Source organism: Oryctolagus cuniculus, chromosome 17, assembly GCF_964237555.1.
Source record: "Oryctolagus cuniculus chromosome 17, mOryCun1.1, whole genome shotgun sequence".
Taxonomy (NCBI): Eukaryota; Metazoa; Chordata; class Mammalia; order Lagomorpha; family Leporidae; genus Oryctolagus; species Oryctolagus cuniculus.
The window spans coordinates 45914513-45931116 of NC_091448.1; the positions used below are offsets into that span (position 1 = coordinate 45914513).

The window sequence follows — 16604 nt, forward strand, 5'->3', positions numbered from 1 at the left end:
GGCCGCAGCAGTCAGGGGTGGGCCAGGCTGAAGCCAGGAGCTTCCTCTAGGTCTCCCATGTAGTTGGCAGGGGCCCAAGCACTTGGACCATCCTTCACTGCTTTCCCCAGGCCTTTAGCAGGGAGCTGGATCAAAAGTGGACAACTGGGACTCGAACTAGTACCCATATGGGATGCTGGTATCTCAGGTGGCAGTTTAACCTGCTGTGCCACCACACTGGCCCCCTCCCCATAATGTATGTTTTTAAATACTTTCTAAAGTAAATTTATTTTTTAAAGCAACCACATTTTAAATGTATCATATTGTCATAGATATGCACCTAAACTGAAAAATTATAGATAAGTAAATAAAGCAAAATTGTTAGTTTGACTCCTCTGGGGTGGAGGGCTATCTAAAACAAAGTATTATAAAGTTGACATTGCCCTTCTCCTGCTCTAATCCAGACTATTTGATATACAGGCTGTCATACTGTTCTGATGATGAGATGTCCTTTCTCTGTTATCCAAAAGTGATCTCTTTTTTAGTGGGTCACCAATTCCTTGGGTTTAAGTCTTCCACTTCCTTAGTTTCTTCCCTCATTATGCTGGACCATATCCTTTAGTAGATTCCTGGGAAATAACAAGAGGTAAATTTGGGAGACTGCCCACATCTAAAAATTCTTTATTCTACCCAGTCTTGATTCGTTGTTTAAGACAAGAATTCTTGGTTAGAAATAACTTTGAAACATTCAAAGGCCTTGTTTTTAGTATTACTTGTGAAGTCCAGTGCCAATTAAAATCTCTGATTCTTGGTATATTATATGTTCCCACTACTACCCGCTCTGGAAATGTTTAGGATCATTTCTTTTTCCTGACTTTTTTTATTTCAGTTTTCTCCATGATGAGCTTAGCATGCAACTGTTTCAATCCATTGTACAGGGCACTGGATGATCTCTTACAATCTAGGAAATCTGGAAACTCATCTCCAGTTCTAGGAAATCTTCCCTTCTTCTTCTTCTCTGTTGTTTCTTTTTAAAAACTTCCTTTATGTGGGGACCCAGATTGAGTTCTGGACTCCTAACTTGGGCGTGGCTCAGCCCTGACTGTCGCAGGAAATTGGAAAGTGAACCAATGGGTAGAATATCTAAATCTTTTCTTTCTCTTAGTACATAAAATACAATTTTATTTTAGAGTTTCCTTTTTAAATATTTATTTTCATTTTATTTGAAAGGCTGAGAGACAAAGAGATAGAGATCTTCCATCTGTTGGTTCACTCTCCAAATGCCAGGACTGGGCTGGGCCTAAGCCAGGAGGCTAGAACTCAGTCCTGGTCTCCAACATGGGTGATGGAGACTCCCTCACTGGAGCCATTACCTGTTGCCTCCCAGGGTGCATATTACCCAGAAGCTAGATTGGAAGCAGAGTAACTGGAATTTGGTGCAGACACGCCAGTATGGGAGCTGGGTGTCCCTCGCCGCATCCTGCTCCCTGAGCCAAGTGCCTGCCCCTGTTGTAGAGTTTCCTGAGCTTCCCTTATTACCTCTGTTTGCTCACACTCCCTTCTCTGTTCCCTGGATGATTGGTTTAGATCTCTTTTATGTAGGGGGCTGCACTTAAAAGTCTGGCAGTCATTGACCCTTTGTGTCTGAGGGTATGACTTCGGAATTCGGTGATAGAAGCTCATTCTTTGTGGGTGGATAGTGGGACTTGTTGAACACTGAGCAGTCAGCTTCAGAATTGTGATCAGTCAGGGATCTTGCTGCTTCCCTGGAGACTTCAGATTGTTGCTATCTCTGGTCTCTTCTCCTGGGCTAGATTTCCTACTGGACAGGGGACAGTCACCAGGCTTATGAGTTAGGGAAGGCAGTTTAGGGTTCTGGGAACCCCTTGTACAGATTTCCATTAATCTTCATTTTCAGTGCTGCTCAACTTTACTGCCTTCAGAGATACCTGACCCTTTTAATTCTTGAGCTTTTTCTAAGATCTGTGGAAAACTTACCCATCGTTACTTATACTGGAACTGAGATGAATAAGAGTAATAAATTTATACCTGCTGATGTTATTATTAACCTTTTATAATCACTCGGGTAGAGTTCCTCCAATTTCCTTTTCAACTGTTTTTTAGATATGCATATATACTTAAGGGTTGGAGGCAGGCATTTGCTACCATGACTAAGCCTCCAATTGGGACAACCACAGCCTGTATCAGAGTGGGCTCCATTCCCAATCCTGCTTCCCACTTGGGAGGCAGAGTTGATGGCACAAGTATTTGGGTCCCTGCCAGCCACGAGGAGACACTGGATTGAGTTTGTGATTCCTGGCTTCAGCCTGGCCCAACCCTAGCTGTTACAGGCATTTGGGAAGTAAACCATCAAATGGATGATTGATATCTATCCCTCTGCCTCCCAACCCCCAAACAAAGTACAGTATTATTGTAACAATTTAAATAATACTGAAATGTATAAAGAGAAAGTTAATCTGCTAGGACCCCTCCATTCTTACCCCTTGAAGCTGATAGTTGGATTTCTTTCCATTAATCTTTCTCACTATCATATAAGCATTTGTAAGGATGTTTGTTACTGGAAATAAGAGGATGTAAGGATGATTGTTACTGAAAATAACACATGCTTTGGCTTGTTTTAAACACTCAATATAGCACACACATCCCTCTGAGTTAATAGAAATAATACTAACTCCTTTTTTAATAGCCAGAGTTACACAGAGAGAAGGAGAGGTGCTGAGAGAGAGAGAGAGAGAGAGAGAGAGAGGTCTTCCATCTGCTAGTTCACTCCCCAGTTGGCTGCAACAGCCAGAGCTGCGCCGATCCGAAGCCAGGAGCCAGGAGCTTCCTCCGGGTCCCCCACGCGGGTTCTGGGGCTCAAGCACTTGGGCCATCTCCCACTGCTTTCCCAGGCCATAGCAGAGAGCTGGATCAGAAGTGGAGCAGCCAGGACTCAAACTGGCGCCCATATGGGATGCCAGCACTGCAGGCAGCTGCTTTACCTGCTGTGCCACAGTGCCGGCCCCCAAAATACTGTTTCATAGCATAATTATATTGTATAGTTCAAATTTCTGGGTGTTTTATCTTCAACACACTTTTGTTTCTTCTTTGCCTTTGCAAGGCTTAAAGTTGAAAATATTGCCTCCAGGATCTCATTTCAGTAAGATACCTGGGAGTTCATTCTCTGAGGACTTGCCTGTCCAGAAATGTGTGCACTCAGCTCCCAGATAGGCCTGGCTTAGAGACTGGGGCAGTGGCATATCAGGTGGTGATGGGTGGCCCAGCAGTTTTTCCCTGCAGGGGCTGAGCATCGTGCCATAAGCTGCTGGACTGGGCGCTCTCTGCTTGTCAGTCTCTCTGCGTAGTAGTCCTTTGCCACCTGCAGGAACTGAGCATGCAGAACCATAGTCTTCTGCTATCTGAGTTCCAAAGGAAACAGTGAGATTTGGGTCTTTACCTCAGAGCTGAAGGAAAATCTTTATTTCCCTGCCTCAATTCACTGTTCTCTTCTCATTTGAGAGAGTGCAACCCCTTCACCTGGCTTTCTTTCCTAGAGTTCTCAGGAACTTGGTACCTCAGCTGGACCCTCCCTGGTTTGTCTGCTTCTATTTTTGGGTTACTCATGAGGGAAATGAGTCAAAGGTGAGGTCACTCTGACTCCGACTCCCATCTTTCCACATTCTTAATCTCTGTTGTCCCCCCCCCCCAACTTTTTAGTGTTCCAGGTATTCTCATAATTACTTAATGGCATTTCCTGTAGCTTTTTATAATGTCAGTATCTGCAGCCCCCCTCCACCCCACAGTGTGTTAGATATCAGAATGGACACTGACTCTGCCCTCTAGGATTCTAATAAGGGACATAAGACTATGGGAAATAAGTAATTCTAGAAGTGACAGCAAAAAGATACTAACAGATTCTTTTAAACAAAACATCAAAGTAGTCACATGGAAGACAATGTATTCCACAAATCATGAGTTTTTCAGCTTTCTCAGTTACGTTTAATGAATCTGTCACCTTTGTTTACTTGCTTGGAAACTCAGTGCAGTGCTGCATGGGTCCCAGAGTCAGCCTGGTTGGTACCCAAGTAGAAATTTGTGACATAATCTCTTCAGAAATTGAGTAGACACTTCTGGTTCTATTTTTATGGCTGTAATTTTCTACTTCCCTCTCAATGATTTTTCCTGATTAAGAATATTTTATAGTTGGCCCCTTCTGAAACCATTTTAAGAGGCATTGTAATGTCATTTGTCTGTTAACGTCTTATTTCATTTGTTACTTTGAAGAAAACATGGAAATGTTTTACTGCCTTGAATTAAAGAAAAAAACATCTTTGGATGGCACTGGGGTCATTCAGAGAAAGAACAATGGAAAGTGATCCCCACCTCCACCCCCATTTTCCTACTCAAGATACTGTTGGTCGGCCAGCGCCGCGGCTCACTAGGCTAATCCTCCGCCTAGCGGCGCCGGCACACCGGGTTCTAGTCCCGGTTGGGGCGCCGGATTCTGTCCCGGTTGCCCCTCTTCCAGGCCAGCTCTCTGCTGTGGCCAGGGAATGCAGTGGAGGATGGCCCAGGTGCTTGGGCCCTGCACCCCATGGGAGACCAGGAAAAGCACCTGGCTCCTGGCTCCTGCCATCGGATCAGCGCGGTGCGCCGGCCGCAGCGCGCCGGCCGTGGCGGCCATTGGAGGGTGAACCAACGGCAAAGGAAGACCTTTCTCTCTGTCTCTCTCTCTCACTGTCCACTCTGCCTGTCAAAAAAATAAATAAATAAATAAAATAAATTAAAAAAGATACTGTTGCTCGCTATAATTTTCTGTTAATTTTTAAAGGTATGTTGGACTTATGCAGGATAATCTTATTCCAATTTAATTGTTATCTCTTTTTACCCCTTGAAGCATTGCTATGGCAACAAAAGAAAATATGACTTCACAGAGAGGAATGTTGAAATCAATTCACAGCAAAATGAACACTTTGGCCAGTATCCTTTCTGGAAGCTCAAAATCTTTGTTTGGGGATCAGGGGTGGAGGTAGGGTTGGGTATAGGGAAATGTACCTATTTTGTTTAGTTTTGTTGTTGGCATCATCAGTTTCAGTAATGCCTGTGAGCTACACTATAGGGATATACCGTGCATTTCATACTGCTGAGTACCATTTCCAAAGGATTGCACACCAGGACGAGCATTGTAGAAAAGCAGGTTAAGCTGTGGCTTGGATGCTTGCATCCCATAGCAGAATGCCAGTTCAAGTCCTGGCTGCTTCTCTTCCTATCTGACTTCCTGCTGATGCATCCTGGGAGGTAGCAGGATGGCTCAATTGCTTGATCTCCTGCTGCCCACATGGAAGGCCGAGAAGGAATGGAGTTCTAGGCTCCTGACATCAGCCTGTACCAGCCCCAAGTGTTGCAGACATTTGACGTGTGAACCAATGCACAGAGGATCTCTGTCTGCATATCTCTCCTCTGTCTCTGTTGCTCTGTGTTTCAAGTAGATGAAAATAAATAAAGATTACACATCCTATATTTACCTGGCCGGGGAGATACCATCATCACAAAGGTGGTTTTCCCAGGGCAAGGCTTATCCATTGCACACCAGATGTGCTGACCCTTGCGATTTCCCCAAATGTGGGAAACTCGACTGCATAATTTGTGGTAGTGGGGGACTGCATTCGTGCTTTCCCCTGAAAAAGAAAAATAATTAATACTAGAGATTTCAAAAAAAAATACATGAATTTAAAATTTATTTACAAAATTATTTTACATTGTATTTTTTTATTATTTTTTAAAATTTATTTGAGAGACAGAGCCCCCATCCACTGGTTCACTGCCTGGATGTCCTCAGTGTCTAGAACTGGGCCAGGTCAAAGCCAGGAACCAGAAACTCAATTCAGCCTCCCACATGGATGACGGGAACCCAGTTACTTAAGCCATCACTACTTCCTTCCAGGATCTGCGTTTGTAGGAAACTGGAATCAGGAGCTGGAGTCTTGACTCCTAGGCTAAGTGCCCCTCCCTATGTCACGTTTTCAGAGCTCTTTGACATGCATTAGAACATTATAGTATACATTGCTCTTACCTAAACATCATAAATCATGCTTTTTCTTTTTCCAGTTTCGAGTCAGTCAGTGGCAGATGCTTGGGAGGGGAAGGAGGGAGACAGCCATATGCCTAGACAAGGTGTAACTGCTGGTAGGGTACTGTGACTGTACAAGCTGAATTCTAGGGTAGATTCTCTACACATTTGTTATTGTCCTCCATGGTGTAGTTTTTCAATAATGATTACCAATACTTCCATCAAACCCAGTACAAACGTCTGCCACTGTAAAGCATTTTATTTCCTCTCTGAGAAGACAAGTCTTTGGGAGGAGGGGAGGAAGCTTTCTTCCTCAACCGTTATGGGGAAAAAGGAACCATAATTCAAAAACGTTGAGTTCTTGTTTTGATCCTGGATAATTTAAGGTCACTTTTAGTATGACTTCTATTTGCCTGAGGAAAAGGTTTATCTTGAAGTTTGTTGGTATTTTCCTGTCTTTTATGAATTTTTCTTTTAGCTTTCAACCTGAGTGACCACACATCCAGAATCACTTCTGTTTTACATAGGGCTAAAACGTTTACACAGTTGTTTTATATACAGTAACTCACTTCATTACCACAAAAGATAGACTGTAAAAATTACAGTTGTTTTACAGATGAAGAGTTAGGCTCAGTGAAGTGGCTTAGCCCAGGTTCATAGCCAGGAAGCAGCAAATTAAAGATTCAGATTTCAAGTTCCTATTGCTTTGTCCATGAAATCATGCTTTCTTCAGCTATGTTCTTGGTTACCCACAAGAGCAGAGTCTACATAGTGAATACAAAAAGGTTTTGTGTTTAGCAGAACCCTTGAGACTTTGACATACAAGTAGGAACTGGATGGCAGGGCTAAGACTGAAGGTTTTCTCAGTCGTCCATTAGAATTTGTTGCCACTCTTCCTGATGCCCTCTTCTTTGTTCTGGATGTATTTCCCCTGGTAAACTTTGTCTTAAAGCAATATTCCAGAACCCAGTATAAGATGAGCTGCTCAGGAAGTTTACAATTCCACAGGGATGTGCAACAAATCTAAATATATACGGGGGGCGGGGGGGGGGGGGAGTAACAGAAGGCTAATTCAGATTGACTTAAGGGAGAAAAGGAGGGAATTAGTTTTTCCCATATAACTATAAAGTAGGGTAGCATTTTGTGTAACGCGTGACTGCGTCCAGAGACAGATTTTTATCAGAGTCTGCCTTTCATCTCTTCTTTCCTGCTCCCTTCCCTTTCTCGTAGCTCTCCTCAGTGTTAGCCATGTGGCTCAGGCACGCATTCTCCTCATGATGATAAACGTGACTACAATACCAGCTTAAAGACCCCCGTGGGAAAGGGTGCCCTATCACTGTTAGAATTCCCAAGAGAACCGGGATTGTTCCAACTTGAGTTATTGTCCAGGTTTCTAACCCAGAGAATGTTCTTGCTGCCAGTCCTGAGTTGATGTGTACACCTGATGGCAGAGGACAAGGTCAGCCCTACCCTGTTCCACAGACTGGACTGGATTAGTGTGGGAGGGGACAGGTGGGTCCCTAACAGTAAACTGGATAAAACTGTGTCCATTGTAGAAAAGGTTTCCTGATACCAGAAATCACATACTCCTAGTGAGTTTGTTTATCCTTTTACTTAAAAAAGCAAACTCATTATTTTCTCTATATGAAATTTTTACCTTGTAATAGTTTTTGTCCATTAATTCAATACATACTTCCTTTTCCACATTTTTAGAACTGTTCCTGCAAATTGCCCTGGTTTTATTTTCCTTTGGTAATTCAAAAACACATTAATGCCTCCAGTATGTAAAGCTCTACTTCACACATAGAAGGGAACTCAGGATTACAAGAAGGGATGGTCTTCATCATATAATGTGTAGAATATATAAGTACACAAATAAATGTGGTCCCTACTGAGAGTCATTTTGCTGCAAGAAAATGCAATGAGGATTCACAAGGAGTGGGATTATTCTAATTCTCTAGTATCCTAGGTGGGTTTTGTCGTAGGTTTTCCTGATTTTCATAATATCTCTGTTAATAAAAGGGTGCACCTGCAAGTGTGTTGTTGGATACATAGCCAGAAATACACAGCAGTATAGGTGTTTTGATCTACAACATATAAACAAGAGTGTGCAGATATTTTTAAATACTAAGTAAAATATAGTTTTTTATGTTCCCTAAATAGAACAGCTAGAACAGTTTAACCCAGTTTCCTAACTATATCCTGCCCACTGCTGCAAAATGAATTTTAAAATTTAAATAATTCAGCAGTGCCTGATTGTCTAGACCCTAGAGTTTGTTCTGAATCCATGGGAGGTTATTATCCTATGGGGAGAGGATCAGGGATTGCTTCAGACCGTTAGGCAGAACCTCCTGGTCTCCTGAGAAAGGGGATTGGGGAGAAACAGAAGGAGGGAAATGGAATGGAGGTGAAGATGGCCGTGGCCGACTGTGCCGGTGCCTCCCTGCCTGCCCTCACTGGCTGGCACCCTGACCCGAAGCTTGGCAGTAGTCCCGCAGTGCGTGAGAACAGTTAGGATTTTCTTCTCCCTTCCTGTCTTTTAGTTTTTTCTCTTCTGTTCTTCCCTGTGTACTACACACAGGACTGGGAGACTAGAATTTGTTTGGGATATAGAACAGTTGTGTGGAAATGTGTGTTTACTGAAGACTCCCCGGCTATGGTTTTCTTCCCCTTTGTTTCTTCTCATCACTTAACAATGTTTGAACTCCACTGAGCTCTGGAGTCCCGTGACTTTTCACTAACAATGTGACCTTAATAAAGATTTCCCCAAGATCGTTTTCCTGCTGTGAACAGCCTGATCCAGAGGATCAACCTTAGGAAGCGTCGTGACTCACTCATCCTGGGAGCTGTGATTGGCATCTGCACCATCCTCCTGCTGCTCTATGCGTTCCACTGACGGGACACCTGCTGGGACTCTGGATGGCTCGATCTGGAAGAAGGAAAAGTAGGAAGAAGCTGTCTGTCCTGGTCATTAGCCTGATCAGCAGAATGACTTCAAGACCGACTGCCTTGGGCTCTGTGGTCAGGATGAGCTGAAGCCGCAGTGTTCCTGTGCTATCTTTTCTAATACACATTTCCTTGTTTTTAGCAAAACAAAAAAACAAACGGGGGAGGGGACTTCAGTTGCTTTTGTCTCCCTAGGACGCAAGCAAGCTGATCCAGAGCCGCAGTTCTGTACTTCAGTGAACGGGTGAGGCCTGATGACAGGCCAGGCCGTATTCCTTGGGAAGCCAGGCTTCTCTGTATCCAAAGACTGCTTTTGTTTTAGCCACCGGATTGGGTTGTGAATAAAAGTAATTTTGTCCTTTTATTTTACACTAATGACGAGAAATCACAAGTCCTTTCGTGATCATCTGTGCTATAGATTTCTACTCTGAGTCCCCAATTCTTTTGGTATTCAAGGAAAATTTCTTTTTCACACTTTTTTCACAGATGCAGATAGGTCAACTTCAACTTCAAGTGTGTTTGAGGTTGTCTGAAATGGAGAACACTGCAAAAAAAAAAAAAGCTTTTTGTCTTTCCTTCTTAAAATTGTGGGTACACTGGTTTTAAGTATGTTGCTGGAAAAACATCAAGATGACGGGCCTTTTTTTTTTTTTTTAAGGAGCCAGTGATTATCTTGACTTTTTTGTTTATTTCTTTGGGTTACTATTTGCTACCAGAAGATGGAAATCTCAGTTCTCCCATGACAAAAGGAACCAACAGCCAGTGTCTGGCAGCACCCTGCACTGTTCCCCGTCCTGGCAACGGAGAGGACTCGTTTTCTGTGACGTCTGTTCAACAAGGCACGGACACATGGACATCTTGAAGGGCACTGTCCAGATAATCCTGTCGGTAAATGCTTCCCGACTTGAGAGCAGAAGTCTCAGAACTACTCCTGAGGCAGCCGGAGTTCTGTGTCTGTGAGGGTTCCTCGTTCCAGATCCGTTCAGACTTGCCAGACCTGCAGAGTTAAGGCTGTGATGGCAGAAATCTGTCGCTCTCAGCACCCGTCTTCTGTGCCTCCCCTGGCAGCGACAGAGTTCTAAACAGCTCAACAGAGTCCTTTTCAAATTTAACCATTTCTCAGTTTCTGCAAACTCATTACTTGTTGTGCTGAGCATAATTTAAAGATTTCCAGTATGTACCTTCCTCGCTGGGAGAGAGGGCTGCTCTTCGCCAGCGGAATTGAGAGCATTGACTTCAAACTGACACAGGGACTAAAACGAGACTTGCAGGTAGTTCTTAACTACTTCACAGTGTGGAGGTGCTGGTGTGCAGGTGAACCTGACATACAGGCCAGCTGTAGACTTCAGACCTGGTACAGACACCGCGAGGTTTATCACTCTGGTGTCAAACTTAATACACTCTGGGTATGTATGAAGGGCATTTGATAGATTTTGCTTAACTAGGGTTTATTTTTCTAAATACAGGTTGATTGATCAGTTTGTTAATGGGATGCCCTTAGAAGAAAATTAGGTTTTCCCAGTGTGAACTTTAAATGATCAGGGAAGTAAGTTCATTTATTAAATTCTCTGTTGAGAGAACAAAACTTCTCTCCCCTGACACTTTATTATCTTTGATTTTTCAAAGGGCCTTGATTGGTGGTTGTGCCTCAGCTGGAATGTGTGGGACTTTGTTTGCTATATAGTTGGCATTTATAAAATCTGAAGTATCATAAATAAAGTTATTTATTTAATTATACTACCAGTCTTTCTTACTGGTCTGATTATTTTATTCATTCATCAGAGGTGATTGTGTGAGAGAAAAGTCAGGCACCAGCTGTTCTCGCTTGCTGCAGTTCAGCAAACAATGCTGATGGCTGATGAGCCTGTCATCGGAGTTATGCTTGCATGAAGTGATACGATCAGGGTGGTGGTTCTCTTTGTGGAAATAAAGACGCCATTTCTTCCAAGGAAGTTGAAGAAGCTTAGTATAGGTGTTGCTGTCAAACAGAGAGGTGCCACAGGGGGTTTGGAGAGGGCTCCTCCCATCCTATTGTCGGTTCCTTCAGTTCCTTTGTTGGCAGAGGGAAGCCCTCGTGAGAAACTAGAAGTAGGCCATTTTCAGGAAGGGGCACCGTTTGGATCCCCTGTAACTGATTTGAACATCGTCTTCATGCCATTTCACTTTTCCTCTTGATCCCTCTTGTTTTTCTCCCCCTTACAAAACCGGTTGCTAGGCTCTGGGCCAACAAGTGAGAGCTAGAGGTCATCAGTCAGAGCATGGAGATTAGAAGGGATTTTCTATTTCTGGTCCCAAATAAAGGTTGCCTCCTAGGGGAAGTTATGCTCCCTCAGCCATTATCTTATATGATGAGTCTCCTCTTTTTTTTTTTTTTTTTTTTTTTTTTTTTTTTTTTTTTTTTGACAGGGTTAGACAGAGAGAGACAGAGAGAAAGGTCTTCCTTTTTCCATTGGTTCACCCCCAAGTAGCCGCTATGGCCGGTGAGCTACGCCAGTCTGAAACTAGGAGCCAGGTGCTTCCTCCTGGTCTCCCATGCGGGTGCAGGGCCCAAGCACTTGGGCCATCCTTCACTGCCTTCCCGGGCCACAGCAGAGAGCTGGACTGGAAGAGGAGCAACCGGGACAGAACCAGCGCCCCAACCAGGACTAGAACCATGGGTGCCGGCGCTGCAGGCAGAGGATTAGCCTAGTGAGCCACGGTGCCGGCTGAGTCTCTCCTTCTTGAGTCTTTTTAGTAACCATTCAAAACTTTCCATTTCACTAAAGAATATGAAAAACTGTAGCAACAAAAGGGCAGAAAATTCCAAGTGGCGTATTTTTGAGATTCTGTTTAGCATGCCCTGGTGACCTTAGTGAAAATGTTAAATCTGTTACCCAGATATCCCAGGACTTGTTGTTGTTGTTGTTGTTTGTTTTTTTTTTGTTTTTTGTGTTTTTTTTGACAGGCAGAGTGGACAGTGAGAGAGAGAGAGAAGGGTCTTCCTTTTGCCGTTGGTTCACCCTCCAATGGCCTCCGCGGCCGGCGCACTGCGGCTGGCGCACCGTGCTGATCTGATGGCAGGAGCCAGGTACTTCTCCTGGTCTCCCATGGGGTGCAGGGCCCAAGCACCTGGGCCATCCTCCACTGCACTCCCGGGCCACAGCAGAGAGCTGGCCTGGAAGAGGGGCAACCGGGACAGAATCCGGTGCCCCCACTGGGACTAGAACCCGGTGTGCCGGTGCTGCAAGGCGGAGGATTAGCCTAGTGAGCCGCGGCGCCGGCTAAGGACTTGGGTTTTATGTGTCCTAGCAGTCTGTATCGTCATCACCGTCATCACCACCACTGATGCCAAAGGCCTTGCGGTCCCCGGCGTGCTCATCCCCTACTTCTCTCCCGTTAGGAAGGGCTGGCCTTCTCTACTGTCCCTCCACACTGCTCGGTGCTCAGGTCAGGCCTGGGAGTAGAGACAGGTAACAAGAGGAGGTACCCTGAGGGCACTTTTTGTACTTGGAACCAAATATTTCCTTTAGTTCTTTCATGGTGGATGTAAGTACATCTGGATGGAAAAATACACTTAGTGAGCCTGTGGGTGCAGTGACGGCCTCTGTGGGATTGAGGCACCTTGGGTTTGCATTCCCACCGTTAGTAATCTCAGCCTGGGCAAAATGACTTTAAAGAACTGGACTAACCCTTTTGGTCTCTAGTACCTCATGCTTGGTCATTATCCAAATGTGATTTTTTTTTTATTTGAGTTTTTTAACTTGTGGTATAAAGCTGTTGGAGGTGAATGGCCATGTCTGTTGCTAGGCTGGCTTTTGTGGTAATGTAACTAAAGAACATGGATTCTCCTCTGTATACAGTGGTTGTGTTCATTTCTTCTTAGGTTAGGAATTGTTGAGCCTGGGTTCCAAAAAGAGGTAGAACTTCGATCATGGTCTTAATAAACTAACCTTGTTTGTTCCTTTATACACTTACCTACCCTTCAGTTTCAGAGGGAAAAAGAAAATGCGATGGAGCAAGTGAGTCTTAAGAGCGTTTATTGGATGAGCAGCTGAGACAAAGCGGAGCCGTGTCTTGAGGAGTATTCTTCATTTTGGTTGTTCCTAAGATCTCACTGTAGTATCAGATTATTTGCATTCATTCCTATCCTGTTAGCTCTTAGAGGAGGAAGATCAATTCCAATCACACTTACTATGGTGGAAGGTATTTCCTCATGAAAAAACGCCAATACAGATTTTTTAAAAGTATATTCTTTTCCAAATGCACTTTCTACTTTTTTGCTTTTAAAATAGCTTCTTGGAACCGATTTTATTGTATTTGTACTTAATTTTTGTTCTCATCTAAATGTGCATTTTCTGACTGTATAGAAAAGCTTTGTTAAGTAATTTAATAATAAATTAAAAGTCTAAATGGTCATGCCTGTGGTTGTTTATATTGGAACAGTAACCCTTGAGGCAATTTGGGAATATGAAGTCTTTACTGTCTATCTTGTGATGTTCTAAAACCCAGGATGAAATGATGCAGGTTCTAAAAGGCTGTCACATGTTGACCACAAAACATTTGAACAGTCCACTAATACCTTATCTCAAGAAATGATGAGAAATGTCTATTTAAAAAAGGGGGAGAGGCGGGGGCGCTGTGGCTCATTTGGTTAGTCCTCCACCTGCGGCGCCAGCATCCTATGTGGGTGCTGGGTTCTAGTCCCAGTTGCTCCTTTTCCAGTCCAGCTCTGTGCTGTGGCCCGGGGGTGCAGTGGAGGATGGCCCAGGAACTTAGGCCCCTGCACCCACATGGGAGACCAGGAGGAGGCACCTGGCTCCTGGCTTCGGATCGGTGCAGCTCCAGATGTTGCGGCCATTTGGAGGGTGAACCAACGGAAGGAAGACCTTTCTCTCTGTCTCTCTCTCTCTCTCTGTCTCTCTCTCTCACTCTCACTGTCTATAACTCTACCTGTCAAATAATAATAATAATCATAAAAAAGATTGATTTATTCCAAAGGCGGAGTTACAGAGACAGAGAGAGAGAGAGAAAGAGATCTTCCATCTGCTGGTTCACTCCCTAAATGGCTACAATGGCCAGGGCTGGGCCAAACCAGAGCCAGGAACTTCTTTGGGGTCTCACCCACATGGGTGGCAGGAGCCCAAGCACTTGGGCCATCTTTTGCTGCTTTCCCAGGTGGTAGCAGAGAGCTGGATCAGAAGTGGAGCATCTGGGACACGAACCGGAGCCAATATGGAATGCCAGCATCACAGGTGGCAGCCTAACCTAACCTGCCACCACAGTGCCAACCCCCAAAACAACATTTTTTTTTCCTGAAGATTATTTATTTGAAAGGCAAAGTTTGGAGTCAGTGCTATGGCGCAGCAGGTTAACGGCCTGGCCTGAAGCACCAGTATCCCTTATGGGTGCCAGTTCGAGACCCGGCAGCTCCACTTCCTATCCAGCTCTATGCTATGGCCTCGGATAGCAGTGGAAGATGGCCCAAGTCCTTGGGTCCCTGCACCTGTGTGGAGGACCCGGAAGAAGCTCCTGGCTCCTGGCTTCAGGTCAGTGCAGCTGCAGCCATTGCGGCCAATTGGGGAGTGAACCAGCAGATGGAAGACCCCTCCCTCTCTTTCTGCCTCTCCTCTCTGTGTAACTCTGCCTTTCAAGTAAATTAATTAATTAATTTTTAAAAAAAGAGTTAAAGAGAGGCAGAAAGAGAGAGAAGTCTTCCTCTGCTGGTTCACTCCCCAGATGGCCGCGACTGGAGCTGTGCCCATCCTGAGCCAGGAGCTTCTTCTGGGTCTCCCATGCAGGTGCAGTGGCCTGAGGATTTGGCCATCTTCACTGCTTTCCCAGGCCATAGCAGAGAGCAGGATTGGAAGTAGAGCAGCCAGGTCTCAAACCGATGCCCACATGGATGCCGGCACCATAGGTGGTGGCTTTACCCACTATGCCACAGCACCAGCCCCCAAAGCAGCATCTTAACCACTGCCCCCAGATGCCTGCCCCGTGTCCCTTTTTAAAATAATAGTGTAATTCAGATGTAATTCAGGACCCACAAAATTCACCCTTTTCAAGTGTACTGGTGGTTTTAGTATGCTAGTTGTGCAGCCAGCACCATTGTCCTCGCTGCAGAACAGGAGGGAAACCTGTGCCCGTTGGTAGTTGCTTTTATTTCCTTCTTCACCCTTTTTGTTTGACCACGCTGTCCTCCCTCTCTCAGCACCCCAGCTGCTTCCTCCCAGCTACCAACGTGACTTTTTTTATTTTTAAAGATTTATTTATTTGTTTGAAAGGCAGAGTTACAGAAAGGCAGAGGTAGAGAGAGGGAGAGGTCTTCCATCCAGTGGTTTACTCCTCAGATGGCCACAACGGCCAGAGCTGCGCCAATCTGAAGCCAGGAGAGCCAGGAGCTTCCTCCTGGTCTCCCACGCAGGTGCGGGGGCCTAAGCACTTGGGCCATCTTCCACTGCTTTCCCAGGCTACAGCAGAGAGCTGGATTGGAAGAGGAGCAGCCAGGACTCGAACCGGCGCCCATACGGGATGCCAGTGCCACAGGCAGAAGATTAATCCACTGCACACCACGGCACCAGCCCCCCGACGTGACTTCTCAAGTGCCACCTCTTCCGTAGGGATCCTGACCTTGATCGGGCAGCCTCAGGGACGCCTGCTTGCATAGACGTGTGTTTAATCCTGCACCACTTAGGATGTAGCCCTCCCATTTTACAGATAAGAAAGCAAATCCAGAGTTTAAGACATTTGCCCAGAATCAGAGTGAATGATGAAAGGGGGTGAACTGTGAGAGCTCTCCAATGACAACTTTTGTGCTGATTTCACAAAGTGTATTTTAACCCATGCTGCATCATTAGAGAAGCTATACAATCAAATCGCTGCTTTTGGCTGAGTTACAAAGGTCATCGTGTAGACTCAAAGCCCTGTGACTTGATTCTTTTCAAGGAGTGCTGTTTGCCAAGTGTTTAATAAAGAGGACTTAGAAGTCATATTCGGAGGACTAGGGGACTAATGTATTGGAGTTGTAGATGTTTAAGTGCCTTTAGTTTGAACGAAATTCACTGCCCGTCTCTTTCTGCCTCTAGTTTGGGACCTCAGAGGTCTCCCTGGAGAGGGCCGGGCCTGGCAGCACCCGTCACCACAGGTCCTCGGTGCCATCCAAACTAAGGCGCCGGGGCCTTGCCTGGCCTTGCCCGGGGGACTGGTGTTGCCGGGCAGCCGCTCCTGTGGGATCTGCCCCACTGCGCTCTGACACCGCAGATTCCTGGAAGCAGAAACAACAGCTGGCTGGAGGAGTGGAGGACGCCCTGAAGATGTCTTCTGTCGGAACATCTCGTTTCTCAAGCACGGGTCAGGAGAGGAACAAGTCTCTTCCTCCTGAAGAGCCAGCTCCTCAGAGGCTGACTCCTGGAAGGGAGAGGGACGGGCTGGGGCTGGGGCTGGGGCTGGGGCTGGGGCTGTTCCCGTTCCCCTGGCGGCTAAGGTTGCCCACCTGCAGGAGCTGCTGGGCGCGTTTTCTGTGACCCTCTAACGCACACAGGAGCGAAGAAGGCAGGTGCCGCCGTGTCTGCCCGTCACTGAGGAAAGCGCCCAAGGTCACTGAAGCCCTGCTCGCCCTCCAGCTGATTTTTTT

At 45.5% G+C, this 16604-nt stretch overlaps 1 protein-coding gene and 1 non-coding gene across 7 annotated transcripts in view; both read left to right on the forward strand.

Moving 5' to 3' along the window:
• GOSR1 (golgi SNAP receptor complex member 1) overlaps positions 1-13388 on the forward strand; it is a 50659-nt gene extending 37271 nt beyond the window's left edge. For 2 of the 6 annotated variants that reach the window (XM_008270945.4, XM_002718900.5), the window contains exons 8-9: positions 4877-4959; positions 8821-10732. In XM_008270945.4, coding sequence (XP_008269167.1) covers positions 4877-4959; positions 8821-8945 — 208 coding nt within the window. In that variant the 3' untranslated portion in view covers positions 8946-10732. Of the gene's footprint in view, positions 1-4876; positions 4960-8809; positions 10733-12960 lie in introns of those variants that run through there. The other 4 variants (XM_008270948.4, XM_070061166.1, XM_008270949.4 and 1 more) reach the window with 2 other exon arrangements.
• LOC127484553 (U1 spliceosomal RNA) lies at positions 5497-5660 on the forward strand. The gene has a single exon (XR_007911616.2). It is a non-coding gene; the product is annotated as a U1 spliceosomal RNA (small nuclear RNA).
• Positions 13389-16604: the final 3216 nt, after the last annotated feature.